General features: G+C 43.6%; 1 protein-coding gene across 3 annotated transcripts in view; it reads right to left on the reverse strand.

Moving 5' to 3' along the window:
• Positions 1-15,629, reverse strand: part of pik3ap1 (phosphoinositide-3-kinase adaptor protein 1) — a 108,798-nt gene that overhangs the window by 36,641 nt on the left and 56,528 nt on the right. For all 3 annotated transcript variants that reach the window (XM_048563574.2, XM_048563573.2, XM_048563572.2), the window contains 3 exons: positions 14,736-14,878; positions 8,880-9,012; positions 8,278-8,474 (listed from right to left, as the gene is read on the reverse strand). In XM_048563574.2, coding sequence (XP_048419531.1) covers positions 8,278-8,474; positions 8,880-9,012; positions 14,736-14,878 — 473 coding nt within the window. The remainder of the gene's footprint in view (positions 1-8,277; positions 8,475-8,879; positions 9,013-14,735; positions 14,879-15,629) is intronic.

Genomic DNA, 15,629 nt, shown 5'->3' on the forward strand with positions numbered 1-15,629 from the left:
ACTGGATGATTGAATTTCCGCAGTGCTCTGGGATAAAGAATTGCAAAGATTCACCATCTGCAGAGTGATAATGTTCCTCCATGTTTCAATCTTAAATGATTTGCCTGTTCTTCTGAGACTGTGTTCCCTGGTTCACCCAGGGAAATATTCTTTCTGTGATAGCAAAGTGTGAAGCTGGATGAACGCAGCAGGCCAAGCAGCATCTCAGGAGCACAAAAGCTGACGTTTCGGGCCTAGACCCTTCATCAGAGAGGGGGATGGGGAGAGGGTTCTGGAATAAATAGGGAGAGAGGGGGAGGCGGACCGAAGATGGAGAAAAGAAGGTAGGTGGAGAGGAGAGTATAGGTGGGGAGGTAGGGAGGGGATAGGTCAGTCCAGGGAAGACGGACAGGTCAAGGAGGTGGAATGAGGTTAGTAGGTAGGAAATGGAGGTGCGGCTTGAGGTCGGAGGAAGGGATGGGTGAGAGGAAGAACAGGTTAGGGAGGCAGAGACAGGCTGGGCTGTTTTTGGGATGCAGTGGGGGCAGGGGATGAGCTGGGCTGGTTGTGTGATGCAGTAGGGGGAGGGGACGAACTGGGCTGGTTTTGGGATGCGGTGGGGGAAGGGGAGATTTTGAAGCTGGTGAAGTCCACATTGATACCATTGGGCTGCAGGGTTCCCAAGCGGAATATGAGTTGCTGTTCGCACTGGTACACCAGTTCGAACCAGTTCACAATAAGCAACTGCACCTCCCAGTTGCGAACCATTTTAACTCCCCCTCCCATTCTTCAGACAACATGTCCATCATTGGCCTCCTGCAGTGCCACAAAGATGCCACCCGAAGGTTGCAGGAACAGCAACTCATATTCCGCTTATTGTGATTGTGGTCGGATCGTGGATGATTACCATTTGAGCTGAGCTGTAATTTATGGATCTTTTATGCTGGCCTTGGATTACCACCAATTCAGTGACCAGTCAACCAGAGCAATGACCTCCAATAATGCCTGTGCAGAACTTGCTGAATATTGACAAAGACTAATGCAGTATCTGAGGAGTCACAAATGGTACTGAACATCCCCACTTCTGACCTTATGATGGAGGGAAGGTCACTGATGAAACAGCTGAAGGTGGTTGGGCCAAGGACACTACCCCCTGAAACCCACTGATTCCAGTTTTGCTCGGACCGATGGCTGATCCCAGCCAGGATTGGCACTCCCACTACTGACCTTTACAGTGGGGGCCGGGACCACTGACCTCCATGTAATACTCTGCCCCAGCAAAAATTTCCAAAAGCAGGTTGATAAAAGCTCACAGATGAGGAAATTTCAGGAATATCAATACAATACGCAGAAGTAGGGCTAAGCGTGGCTGCTGTTCCATTGATCAGATTAAGAATAATTCACTCTTATTTCTTCCCAGACCTCCTGAGTTTCTCCAGCAATTTCTGTTTTTGTTGCTGTTTCGCTGGTCCCAGTATGGGTATGTCAGGCTGAACAATCCTTTTCTTTGCTGTTAATGTCTATTCAAAAACATGGTGTTGATCGGGAGTGGGTAGCAAAGGACAGCACCCTGAGGAACTCCTGCAGAGATGTCCTGGAGCTGAGATGACTGACCTCCAACAACCACGATCATTTTCTTGAGGAAGAAACCTGAAACGTTAACTCTGATTTTTTTCTTCACAGATGCTGCCAGATCTGCTGAGCTTTTCTTGAAATTTCTGTTTTTGTTCACCATTTTCCAATGCGTCAGGTATAACTCCAACCAGAGGAGAGTCTTCCCCCTGATTCCCACTCTTCCCCCTGATTCCCACTGACCCTGGTTTTACTAAGGTTCCTTGATGCTTGCACGGTCAACTGTGGCCTTGATGTGAAGGACTGTTACTTTCACCTCACCTCTGAAATTTAGCTCCTTGTCCATGTTTGGGCTACGGCTATAATGAGGTCAGGAGCTGAGTGGCCCTGGTGGAACCCAAACTCGGCGTAACTGAGCAGGTTATTGCTGAGCGGGTGCTGCTTGATAGCGCTTTTAGTGACACCTCCCATCACTTTACTGATGATTGAGAGGAGACTGATAGGGCAGTAATTCATCGGATTGGATTTGTTCTGATTTTTGTGGAAAGGACATACCTCGGCAATTGTCCATATTGTTGGGTAGATGCCAGTATTGTAACAGTACTGGAACAGCTTGGTTAGGAGGTATGTGACGAGTTACGGAGCACACGTATTCAGCGCTATTGCCAGAATGTTGTCAGAATCCATAGTTTTTGCAATATCTAATGGCTTTGGCAATTTTTTGATATCACAGAGAGTGAATCAAATTGGCTAAGACTGGCATCACAGAGAGGATTCTGATGAAGGGTCGAGGCCCAAAACGTCAGCTTTTGTGCTCCTGAGATGCTGCTTGGCCTGCTGTGTTCATCCAGCTTCACACTTTGTTATCTTGGATTCTCCAGCATCTGCAGTTCCCATTATCTCTAGAGCCATTACTCCTCCTTTTTTGTTGTCCTGTGCATGTTCTTTGCCGTTTAGATCATTACTGTTCCACATTACTTTACTGTTAGCTATATGCCCCAGTTCCCCAAAACTCCGGCAAATTTTGACAGAGTTACTTGTTCAAATTCTTATTCATCTCATGAATGTCAACGACGACTAACAGTCAGTCCCAGGACTGGTCCCAGTGAAAAATAAGTTTTATATTCCACCAGCCTGAATGCCTGCCCCTGTACGCTCTGCTTTTTTTTTACAAAGGCACTTTCCTATCCATTTCTCCCAATATCTTCACAAACGCTACCACTTATCATGAGGTTACCGAGCGCACTGTATTATAGGTCTTCTGAAAGTGGGGAATGGAGGCCCGGGAGGAGAGATGAGAAGTTAGCAATTGAGTCCATGGGAGTGAAAGGGACTCATTGCTGGTGGTTGGAGACAGCCACTTTGGGGTGGATGTGGGGTCTAGCCTTTCCTGGTGAATGGGAAGAAGCAATAAAATGGTGAGTAGAAGTGGTTTCAAGGCAGGAGCAGCCAGTAATGGGGGAGTGTTGGTGAATGAGAAGGTAGCAGGTGCAGGCCAAGGAATCTTACCTGAAAAATCAAGGGGTGAAATGTTTTGAGCTGAGGGTTTGTCGATGTGGAATTGTCCATTGTTATAGGTACAGATTGCAACTGCATTTTAAAGGGAATGTAACGTACCTTTGAAAACGTATACACGAAAGAATGGGAGGATATGTCTTACCGACTTGATAGAATTCTTTGTGTTGATAGATGAGGGAAGGGCTGTGGATGTCATATACATGGACTTCAGTAAGGCATTTGATAAGGTTCCTCATGATAGGCTGATGACAAAGTGAAGTTGCATGGGGTCCAGGGTGTACTAGCTAGATGGATAGAGAACTGGCTGGGCAACAGGAGACACAGTTGTAGTGGAAGGGAGTTTCTCAAAATGGAGAACTGTGACCAGTGGTGTTCCACAGGGATGTATGTTGGGACCACTGTTGTTTGTGATATACATAAATGATCTGGAGGAAGGTATAGATGGTCTGATTAGCAAGTTTGCAGATGACACTAAGATTGGTGGAGTGGCAGATAGTGAGGAGGACTGTCAGAGAACGCAGCAGAACATAGATTGGAGAGTTGGGCAGAGAAATGGTAGATGGAGTTCAATCCAGGCAAATGCAAAGTGATGCATTTTGGAAGATCCAATTCAAGAGTGAACTATACGGTAAATGGAAAAGCCCTTGGGAAAACTGATGCACAGAGAGATCTGAGTGTTCAGGTCCATTGTACCCTGAAGGTGGCAACGCAGGTTGATAGAGTGGTCAAGAAGGCACACGGCATGCTTTCATTCATCGGACGGGGTATTGAGTACAAGAGTTGGCAGGTCATGTTGCAGTTGTATAGGACTTTGGCTCGACCACATTTGGAATACTGCATACATTTCTGGTCGCCACGTTACCAAAGGATGTGGATGCTTTGGAGAGGGTGTAGAGGAGGTTCACCAGGATGTTGCCGGATATGGAGGGTGGTAGCTAAGAAGAGAGGTTGAGTAGATGAGGATTATTTACATTAGAAAGACAGAGGTTGAGGGGGGACCTGATTGAGGTCTACAAAATAATGAAAGGTATAGACAGGGTGGATAGCAAGAAGCTTTTTCTCAGAGTAGGGGACTCAGTTACTAGGGGTTACGATTTCAAGGTGAGAGGGGAAAAGTTTAAGGGAGATATGCGTGGAAAGTTCTTTACCCAGGAGATGGTGGGTGCCTGGAACACGTTGCCAGTGGAGGTGGTAGAGGAGAGCACGATAGCGTCATTTATGATGTATCTAGACAGATACATGAATGGGCAGGGAGCAGAGGGATACAGATCCTTGGCAAATAGGTGACAGGTTTAGATAGAGGATCTGGATCAGTGCAGACTTGGAAGGCCAAAGGGCCTATTCCTATGCTGTAATTTTCTTTGTTCTTTGATAGAGTTATAGGAGAGAGAATCAGCAAAAGGACCAAATGGTCACTTCCACTGCTCTAATTTCAATCCTTCTGTGAAAACATCATTACTAAGATTGAGGCCAGAGAATAGTTAAGAAATGTTAGAGTTCTGAATTTAGGATGATGTGAGAAATGCCTCAAATTGAGGACTCTGTCCTCTCCATAATCTTGAGGTTTAGTTCAGGTGGGTCAGTGGGGCATGAGGTTTAGGATGAACACGGCAGGCCAAACAGCATCAGAAGAGCAGGAAAGCTCTCCCTATTTATTTCAGAACACCCTTCCTTGCCCCATTTCTGAAGAAGGGTCCAGACCCGAAACATCAGCTTTCTTGCTCCTAAGATGCTGCTTGGCCTGCTGTGTTCATTCAGCTCCACACGTTGTTATCTCAGATTCTCTAGTATCGGCAGTTTCCACTATCTCAGAAAGAAGTGGTGTTGTGTCCCTTGAAGAGCATTAAGGTGGATAAGTCCCCAGGGCCCAGTGGTAACCCATGTTATTGAGACAGGTCAGAGAAAAGATAGCTAGGACAACCTTTGAATCCTCGCTAGCCACTGGAGAGATCCCGGAGGACTGGTGAGTACCTGCTGTTGTTCTTCTGTCAAAGAAGAGAAGTAGGGATAATCCAGGAATCTATAGACTGGTGAGTCTCATCTAAGTTTTTGGAATGCTGTTGGAGAGAACTCTTAGGCATAGGATTTACACGTATTTGGAAAAGGGACAGTCAGCATGGCTTTGCCTGGGCAACTCATGTCTTTCTAACTTAAATTTTTCAAGGTGATGAAGGTGATCAATAAGGGTAGAGCAGTGGATGTTGTCTACATGGACTTTAGTAAGGCTTTCAACATAGTCACTCATTGCATGCTCATCTAGAAGGTTATGATGCGTGGGGTCTACCATTACTTGGCTGCATGGATTCAGAATTGGCTTGCCCACAGAAGTAGAGGGTAGTGGTGGAAAGTTATTTTTCTGGCTGGAGGTCTGTGACAAGTGGTGTTCTGCAGGGATCCATACTGGGACGTCTGCTGTTTGTGATATAGGCAATTGATTTAGATGAGCATGTAGATGGATGGGTTAGTAATTTTGCAAACAATAAAAAGTTTGGTGGAGTTGTGGATAGAGTAGGAGGTTGTCAAAGGATACTGTGGGATATAGATCAGTTGCAGATTTGTGTGGAGAAATGGCAGACGGCGTTTAATCCAGGTAAGTTTGAGGTGCTGCACTTTGGGAGTTCAAATGTTAAGGAAAACTATACAGTTGCCGACAGGACCCTGAACAGCATTGATGTACAGAGGGACATTAGGGTTCAAGTTCCTTGCTCCCTGAAAATGGCCACACAAGTAGACAGGGTAGAAGTTGCATGACATGCTTGACTTTATTGGTTAGGGAATTGAGTACAACAGTCAGAATGTTATGCTGCAGCTTTATAAGACTTTGGTTATGCCACATTTAGAGTATTGCATTCAGTACTGGTCATCACATCACAGGGAGGATGTGGAGGCTTTGGAGAGGGTGCAGAAGAGGTTTCCCAGGATGCCGCCTGGATCAGAGGGTATGAGCTAAAAGGAGAGGCGAGAAAAACTCGGTTTGTTTTCTCTGGAGAGGCTGAGGGGAGACTTGATAAAAATCTATACGTTTGTGAGATGTATAAATGGAGTTGATTGTCAGTATCTTTTTCCCCAGAGTTGAGTTGTCTAAAACTAGGGGCCATGCATTTAAGGTAAGAGGGGAAAAGTTCAAAGGTGATGTCAGGGGCAAGGCTTTTATACAGAGAGTGGTATGAGTCTGGAACACACTGCCAGGGATGGTGGTGGAAGCAGATAGTATCATGGGATCTTTTATGATGAATTAATAATTTCGCTCAGAAATCTATAAAGAAAATAAACTCACTGTTTCCTTCTTCTACCCTATGTAAATCCTGCCATTTTTCCTTATCCAGGGAATAATGATGACTGCAATTCGTTAGCACCTCATTCTAACCAGACAAATTCCTGGTCATCTCTGACCAATTAATGCATTTAACGAATGTGAAAGTTGAGTGTTTCAAACTGCCTTTATCTACTGTTACCATCAAGCATGAACTTGTGCTCAGTCACACATCTTGCACATGGTAAGGATATGGCCTGTCACATCTGTTCACAATTAACCCTTTAGTTGGAGCTACACAATTAACTTGCCCAAAAGAGATTTTGGCCGGTTGTGGAGAACTAGACTCAAATGTTTTGGAGATTTTGCAGGCTGACCCGAAAGGCTATTCTCTCCTTCAGTGGGGCTGTTTTGATTGTCAGCTGCCAGAGGAGGGACCTCCCTCCTGACATGGGGTCAAAAAACTCCACCTGAAGGCATTTTTTTTCCTTCTATTCATTTGTGGAATGTGGGCGTCGCTGGCTGGCCAGCATTTATTGCCTGTCCCTAGTTGCCCTTGAGAAGGTGGTGGCAAGCTGCCTTCTGGAACCACTGCAGTCCTCCTGATTTGAGTTGACCTACAATCCCATTAGGGAGGGAATTTCAGGATTTTGACCCAGAGACAGTGAAGGAACAGTGAATTATTTCCACGTCAGGATGGTGAGTGGTTTTGAGGGGAATTTGAACGTGGTGGTGTTCCCATATGTTGGCTGCCCTTGTCCTTCTGGATGCAAGGGGCCATGGGTTTGGACGGTGCTGTCTGAGGACCTTTGATGAATTTCTGTGGTGCATCTTGTACGTAGTACACACTGCTGCTACTGAGAATTGGTTTTGGAGTGAACGGATGCTTGTGGATGTGATGCCAATCAAGCGGCTGCTTTGTCCTAGATGGTGTCAAGCTTCTTGAGTGTTGTTGGGGCTGCACTCATCCAGGCAAGTGGGGAATATTCCATCACACTCTTGACTTGTGCCTTGTAGATGGTGGAGAGGCTTTGGGGAGTCAGGAGATGAGTTATTTGCTGCAGTATTTCCAGCTTCCGACCTGCTCTTGTAGCCACCATGTTTACGTGGTGAGTTCAGTTGAGTTTCTGGTCAATGATAACCCTCAGCATGTTAATAGTGGGGGGTTCAATGATGGTAACACCATTGAATGTCAAGGGGTGGTAGTTAGATTGTCTCTTATTGTTAATGGTCTGAGCCTGGCATTTGTGTGGCGTGAATATCACTTGCCATTTGTCAGCTCATGCTTGGATATTGTCCAGATCTTGCTGCATTTGAACACAGATTGCTATAGTATTTGGGGAGTCACGAATGGTGCTGAACATTGTGCAATCATCAGCGAACATTCCCACTTCTGACCTTATGATGGAGGGAAATTTTGCTGGGACCGATGGCTGATCCCAGCCAGGATTGGCACTCCCATCACTGACCATTACAGTGAGGGTTGGGGCCACTGACTTCCACGTTATACTCTGCCCCAGTAAAATTTCCAAAGATGGGTTGATAAAGGCTTACAGATGAGGAAATTATGGGAATATCGACATAATACCTAGATGTGGGGCTAAGCGTGGCTGCTGTTCCATTGATCAGATGAAGAATAATTCACTCTTATTTCTTCCCAGACCTCCTGAGTTTCTCCAGCAATTTCTGTTTTTGTTGCTGTTTCACTGGTCCCAGTATGGGTATGTCAGGCTGAACAATCCTTTTCTTTGCTGTTAGTGTCTACTCCAAAACATGGTGTTGATTGGGAGTGGGGCAGGAGGCCAATGCATAGTAGTAGTGATTCAAAACAAAGTGGACTGTTGTTAGGTGGGCTTTGTACTGAAATATTCTGACAACATGTTCATGGTAGAAAGTCTTGACCCTGACCTGAGTGAAACCCACTTACTGTGTTTGAGGAACAGAGCAATCCTTACCACATACTCATCCATGAATTGCCGCAAGTCTCCATACCCATTCTTCTCTGCCATGTTGTTTGGATAATCGCCATGTCTGTTGGCCACGCTGTAAGCTTGCAATGCTCCTGGACATTGCAGAAGTAGGGCAGTCAGGTTCTTCAAACCATACATGGCTGCAAAGTGAAGCAGGGTCGGGAGCTCTTCATCTCGCTGAGCTGTGTGCATAATAAAGGCTTCATCAGCATGCTGATACTCATTAGGCCTCCCAACATTTTCGAAGCAGACCTACAGGTCTGTCTTTCAATTTTATTCTTTCACTGAGCGTGCTTGTTGTCAGAAAGGCCAGTAAATTATATCAATAAGTAAATCAGTAAATTATATGAGCCATTAAGGCCGGGACCTCTGTACCTGGCTTCACTTCTCCGACCCTCATCCTGTGATACTAACAATAGCCGGTGGGTGGAAATGGGGGAGGGAGACTTCCGGAACTGGGTCTGGCCACTATTTTTAAAGCCCACCCAATTCCATTCCCACATGGTCAGAGGCATTAGAATCCAACTTCCAGAGTCCAACGGATCACATGGGCCATCAGGGGTCTGGGAATAACTTCAAATACTCACTCGTTGATAGATCATCCTCTTCTAACTGGTTAATTCCAAATATGTGCAATCCATTAGCTGGCATGTTTCTCCTCAGTGACTCTGTCAGTAGTTTATCCAGTGTTTCTCTGTTATACGGTACAATATGGAAAGCCTGTGGTCAGGAAACACAAAGGGATTTATACTTCTGAGATGCATCAGTGATAGAGTTAGTCAATCACAGTTGTTCCTTTTTCTTGCTCTTTTATGGAATTTGAGCATTTGTTGCCCTTGGAATCCCTATTTCACGGGTTAAAGAGTCAATCACGTTGCTATGGGCCTGGGAGTTATGTGTAGGCCAGTCCAGGTAAGAATGGGAGTTTCCTTCCCTGAAGGAAGTTAGGGAACAGATGGGTATTTACAACAATCAACATCGGTTTTATGGTCATCATTAAACCTAAATTCAAGATTTTTATTGAATTCAAATTCCATCTTCTGCCATGGCAGGATTTGAACCCTGATCCCCAGAACGTTACATGGGTTGCGGGATTAATACACTCACCATAATACTACTACTCCCCAAATGTTTTGTATTTAAGGATTATAACATTTGTCATTCGAACTGACATGCCAAATGGTGTGATGCTGGTGTGGATCAGGTTGCTGTGGTAAATTCAGAGGTTTTATAATTCAGATTTTTACAGAATCTTTGGGTTGAACGTTTCCTGCAGAAAACATGGGATCAGCCATTCATCACCCATGTCTGTTGGCCACGCTGTAACCCTGCAATGCTCCTGGACACTGCAGAAGTAGGGCAGTCAGGTTCTTCAAATCATACATGGCTGCCTTTGTCTCCATTTGAGTAAACTCATTTTCAATCCCCTGTTTGTTCCTCTTTGTTATGCTACATTGTCAAATAAACATGGAGACTGTTGGCACAAAACTGTTTAGATTTCATACTGAATCAGCTTAAAAATTTAGTCCAAAATCAGGAAGGAAACGTTGGGGTAGCGGTAACCAATGTTCCCTCAAGTGGGAGGTTCAGTGCACAACAACTGGAAAATAACTCTGTGGAGAAACAATTAGATGGAGCATAGTGGTGACATCACTGGATAAATACACCAGAGGCCCAGACTTGTGTTGTGGAGAGAAACTAGTTCAAATCCTACCATGGCAACTGATGACATCCAAATTCCGTTCTGAAATCTGGACATCTTATATCAGTAATGGTGACCACAAGAATTGCCAAAACGCAAGGAATCATTTTAAAATTAAACTTGTTGCAACCAACTGAGGGGAGTGGGCTGAAAAACCAAGCACACTCTCTCATACTTCCTCATTTGGGGGTTGCTGGTTTAAGGGATCCCAGCTGGAACCATAATAGATTGGGGAATCTTGCCCAAGGACTGGCGCTAACAAGTAATACCCAGAGTGACACCGTCTGCAATATACTCACAAACACTTCCATACAGTAAAAATTTACAAGAAAAGTCGATCGTTAGACATCATTAAGAAAGGAATTAAATCTGTTGAATGGTCAGTCATTCTTTGAGGAATGAAAGGAATGAATTCAGCCCCCAAACCTGTTTAGTTAGATCACGGCTGATATGCATCTTAACTCCATCTCCCTGTTTCTGTTCCTCATCTCTTAACACATTTGCTTAACTAAAATCCATTCAGCTCAGTTTTGAAATTTTCTACTGGATTTAGACTCAAAAGATATTGGGCTAAAGAGTTCCAGATTCTCACTACTCTTTGCATCACAGTGTTTCTTGACAACTGACAACAGTTGAACTTCACATTGAAGGTTATGTCTCATTGATCTGGACTTCCCCGACAAAGGTTCTCTCTATCTTTCCTTTTAAATAATTTCATTATCATTAGTTTTGCAACTGTATCATCCCTTCATCTTCTATACTCAACGGACATTTTCCTCAAAAGTATATTTTATTCATATTGCTTGTATAATAAATACTTGACAAATCATTTCCACTAATAGAATTAACAGCAAAATCCAACTTGGTTTTGTACGACATGTTTCTCACTTTTATTATTCAATACAACTGCGATAGCCTTAATATTTACAATATACATTCCATGTTTGATGCATAGCCCAAGGGCAAAACATTTCAAATGTAAAATTACAGAAAAGTGTGATAGAAATAAAAGTCTCTCCCTGCACCATGTTCCACTCTGAAGTGTTTCAAAGCAATTGCAGTACTCATGATCTTCACAGTGTATGTTCAAAAAGCCCAAGGGGTTCTACAGTTTCTAGTCCTTCGGTGTGTCATGGCTGGAGGCCTGATGCAGCAACCTTTCGCTACAGCACCTTTTGACATCTGCCCCATGCTTTAGTACATTCTTCAACACGTAGTCCTGCACTTTGGTCTATCTCTACCTATAATTTAGCGATTTTGGCCTGGGCCTGGTACCATCATGGTGAATGTGCGCTGTCTGTTTCCATGTCACTGAATCCATCCCACAGTACGATGCCCAGAGCCCACTGCAGTCTGACTAGAGGTGTATATTTTTATACCATAACTTCCACGCCATAGCATCCTTGTTCTTGGCTAACATTCCGGTAAACTTTTCAATTATTATTTGTGTCAGTTCACCAACATTAGTACTTGAATCTCTAAATCTCTCACCATTTTGATAATCTTCTTCTAAGGGCATACATTTCTGAGACCCAAAGTGAATGATTTCACACTTGCCCACACTGAACCATTGAGGAAGTTCTGACCAGCAAGCTCATCCTTGCTTTCAAAGATCAAAAACAATAGAGAGAAGATCGTAGAATAGTGTGGAAGCAGGCCATTCGACCCATCAAGTCCATACCAACCCTCTGAAGAACAGCCTGCCCAGGCCCATTGCCCCTATGCTATTCCTGCAAACCTGCATTTCCCATGGCTAACCCACCTAGCCTGCACATCTCTGGACACTATGAGCAATTTAGCATGGTCAATCCATCTAACTGCACATCTTTGGACAGTGGGAGGAAACGAAAGCACCTGGAAGAAACCCACACAGACACAGGGAGAATGTGCAAACTCCGCACAGACAGTTGTCGGAGGGTGGAAATGAACCCAGCTCCCTGGTGCTGTGAGGCTGCAGTGCTAACCACTGAGCCACCACGCTGCCTCAGGATGGAAGAACATCCACTGCCAAATTGAAATTAATGGAGCAAGAAATTCTAAAACTCTGAAAATACAAGTAATATGACCAGGAATTGGCCATTCAGCCAAATGAAGCCTGCTCTGTTGTTCTGTACAATCATGGCTGACTTTGAGCATCCAGTCCACTTTCCCACCCACTTGATTCCCAAAAGACCAAACATTGGTCAAGTCCAGCCTTAAGAATATTTAATAATGGTATGTTCTGAACACTTCAGAATAGACAATTCCAAAGATTCACAATACTTTGAGCTGTTTATTTCTTCTCCCATCAGGCCTAAATGATTGGTGTCTAATCCTGCCCTTTCTTGGAGGAACCATCTCTCAGCGTCTACTCTGTCAATCCCCTTCAGAATCTTTTAAATTGAAAAACTGCAGATGCTGGAAATCTACAACAAAAACAAAGGCCGTAGCAGGAATTCAGCCAAGACTGGCAGCATCATGAGAGAAAACAGAGTTAAAGTCATACTTATTATATAATATGTATAATTAGCAAAATTACTGCCCTTTTCAAATCCAAACTTTATTGTGACCCTGGGAGGAGTCAGATAAGGAAATTCAGGTCACTCTTCCCAATTGGATTTTAACACAAAACCAAAGACACCAACAGCAGTTCAGATATATAACTCGAAGGATTAACCTCCCTGTCTCTCTCAATGATCACTCAGATTAGACACTTCCTCTCTCTACTTCCTTGGCTGGTACTTCCCCTTTTGTAAGGCTACATTGCTATTTCCTTTTCTTCTCTTCCTTTATTCTAACTTCAACAGCAAGCTCCTGTAACCACAGACTCCTTCATAGAACTTCATTATCAGAGCCAGCAGACACCCAATCAGAAGTTTGTTTTTGTGCATTTCTTTCTAATTTTATATTAATGTAACAGAGTTCATTTCTGATATCCAATCTGTCTCTACTCCCAGATCCAACATAACCACAGAGTAAGGTACAGAGTAGAGGTGTCTCTGCAATGTTCCCATCAAACATTCCCAGAACAGCGACAGCATAAGGTTACGTACAAAGTAACGCTCCTCTTACACTTTAAATTAGAAGTAAAGCTCCTTCTTTACTGTTCCCCATCAAATATTCCCAGGACAGAGACAGCACCAATTTAGACATTGAGCAAAGTTCCCTCGACTGAAATTAACTTGTCCCATTATACCTTTCCAGGACAGGTATAGCACGGGGTTAGGTATAGAGAAAAGCTTCCTCTACATTATCCCCGAAGGTCAGTTACAGAACAGAGTTAGATACAGTGTATATCACCCTCTGGACTGTCCCCACCAAAGATTCCCAGCGCAGGTACTGCACAGGGTTAGATACAGAGTATATCTTCCTCTACTCTTTTAAACTAAAAGTAAAGCTCTCTCTATGCTATCCCCATCTGTCACTCCCAGGACAGGTACAGCACAGAGTCAGACACAGGGTTAATCTCCCTCTACACTTTTAAGCTGAAAGTAAAGCTACCTCTTGTTTCAAACTCAAAGTAAAGCTGACTTTACACTGTGCCCCATCAAACACTCCCAGTTCAGGTACAGCATAGGGTTAGGTACAGAGTAAAGCTTCATTTACACTATCCCCATCAAACAATCCCAGGACAGGTACAGCACAGTACAGTAAAGCTCCCTCTGCACTATCTATTTAACACTCCAGATGAAGTTGCAGCTCAGGTTAACTGGAAAGCTTCCTCTACAATGTCACAACCTCACATGACACTACTGAATCAATGTTATATCTTTTCCATGTCCCTCACTGAGTTTGTCAATCTCATTGCAAATTTGGGGAAATTTTGTTTTACATTTCAGACCCTTACAGCCACAAGATCTAAAACTGCAAACAATAGAATTAACCTAAAACCAAGGAAAGTAGGCTTATTTACACATCAGCAAGCCAATGTCTGTGGGTCAAACTACGAATACATGGTTACTTCCTTCCTCCCTTCTCGATACCAATTTGCAGATGCCAGTCTATAAATTCAACCAATCGTCGTCATTGCCCTGACTAACAACATGTTCTATCTAATCACAGTCTGTTAAACAACAGACTCAGTCGAAATAAATCTCATTGCATTCAGCTTTTACTTTTATGATAATATTCTAATGACACCACCCATTGCAATTTCTGATAAGTGAGTTAATCTTTGGACCATAAACTGATACACAGTATAAAAAGAAGCTGTTTGGCTGGGCTTTCTAATTAGCCCTGTTCCCCTGCAATTATTTAATTATTTATCCAGCTCCCTTTTGAAGTCAGTATTTCCTTCTAACAATCTTTCAAATAGTGCATTTCATTATGTAAGTACACATCATATTAAAATAAAATTCTCATCCCATCTTTTGATTGTTTTACTTTAAATCTGTGTTTTTGATTCCTCTGCCATTCAGGAACAATTTCACTTTACCTATTCTGGATGTTTTCTAATTCAACCTGTTCAGAAATATAACTACAAGCAGATGGGATTTGAACCCAGGCCTTCTGGCCCAGAAGTAGGGACATTACTATGCCGCACCAGAGTTCCTTAATCAAACTGATCAGCATTGAACCTGTCATGAATCTCCACTCAACATCCTCTACTTATCCAAATTGACACTTGCTTTGCTAAACATTCAACATAAGCCCCACACACTCCAGTCAATCTTCATTGAACCCTCTTCTTCTTGGGATAGAGCTGATTTTGGAACTTGCTGGAACCAGTTTACAGGTGCTGTAGAAATGTTAAACTACTTGCCTGGCACATAAATTCCACAGGATTGACAGCATTCCTCAGGAGGTTTTCAATTTCTTCCATGTCAGTGTAGTAAACTAGAGTTGCCGAGCTTACTTTCAAATCCCCTGAGTATATAGTGAGTGTAATCAATCCTGAAGGCATGTCTGTGAAACGTAAGGCAGAGGTGTTAGATATTCCATCATTGAAAATACCCTCACATGCTTTAACAATCAGATCAGCCATGATGTTGACAAAAGACAGAACAGATTTGAAGGGCCAAATGGCCTTTTCTGGTTCCTAACTCAAGTGCTCACATATTCAACTGACCTCTTTGCTAATCCATTGTCATTTTGAGATTTGAGTGTTTACTAATTTTGGATGAGATCACAATTCCTCTGAACCTGAATGTACTTGCTGGTCATTAATGGCAGAATCCCTTACATTTACCAAATAGATTTATTTGCATAAGAAAACAGGGCATTTTATTGGTCAGAATTGAGCAGGAATTTGGGGAGGGTGGTTAGTGGCGATACATTGGGAAGCACAGGAAGAATGTTCCGACGAGCTGGAATTGCCACGAAGATGGTAATTGTGGAGCTGCACCCACACACGGCCGTGGGCAGAGATTGGACTACTGAAAGTTCAACAGGGAGTTGGAGGGAAGTTAGCTAATGACAACAGTAGTTGCAAAGTCCAATGAAAACAATAACTCAGGAAATCTGGTGTCTGATGATGTCACAGAGTCATAAGAGATCCACAGCAAAGAAAAAGGGCCTACTGAGTCTACGATTTTTCTGAAGAAGCGTCTGGGCCCGAAACGTCAGCTTTCCTGCTCCTCTGATGCTGCTTGGCCTGCTGTGTTCATCCAGCTCTACACCTTGTTATCTCAGATTCTCCAGCATTGGCAGTTCCTAC

This window comes from Stegostoma tigrinum, chromosome 37 (genome assembly GCF_030684315.1).
Source record: "Stegostoma tigrinum isolate sSteTig4 chromosome 37, sSteTig4.hap1, whole genome shotgun sequence".
Classification (NCBI taxonomy): domain Eukaryota; kingdom Metazoa; phylum Chordata; class Chondrichthyes; order Orectolobiformes; family Stegostomatidae; genus Stegostoma; species Stegostoma tigrinum.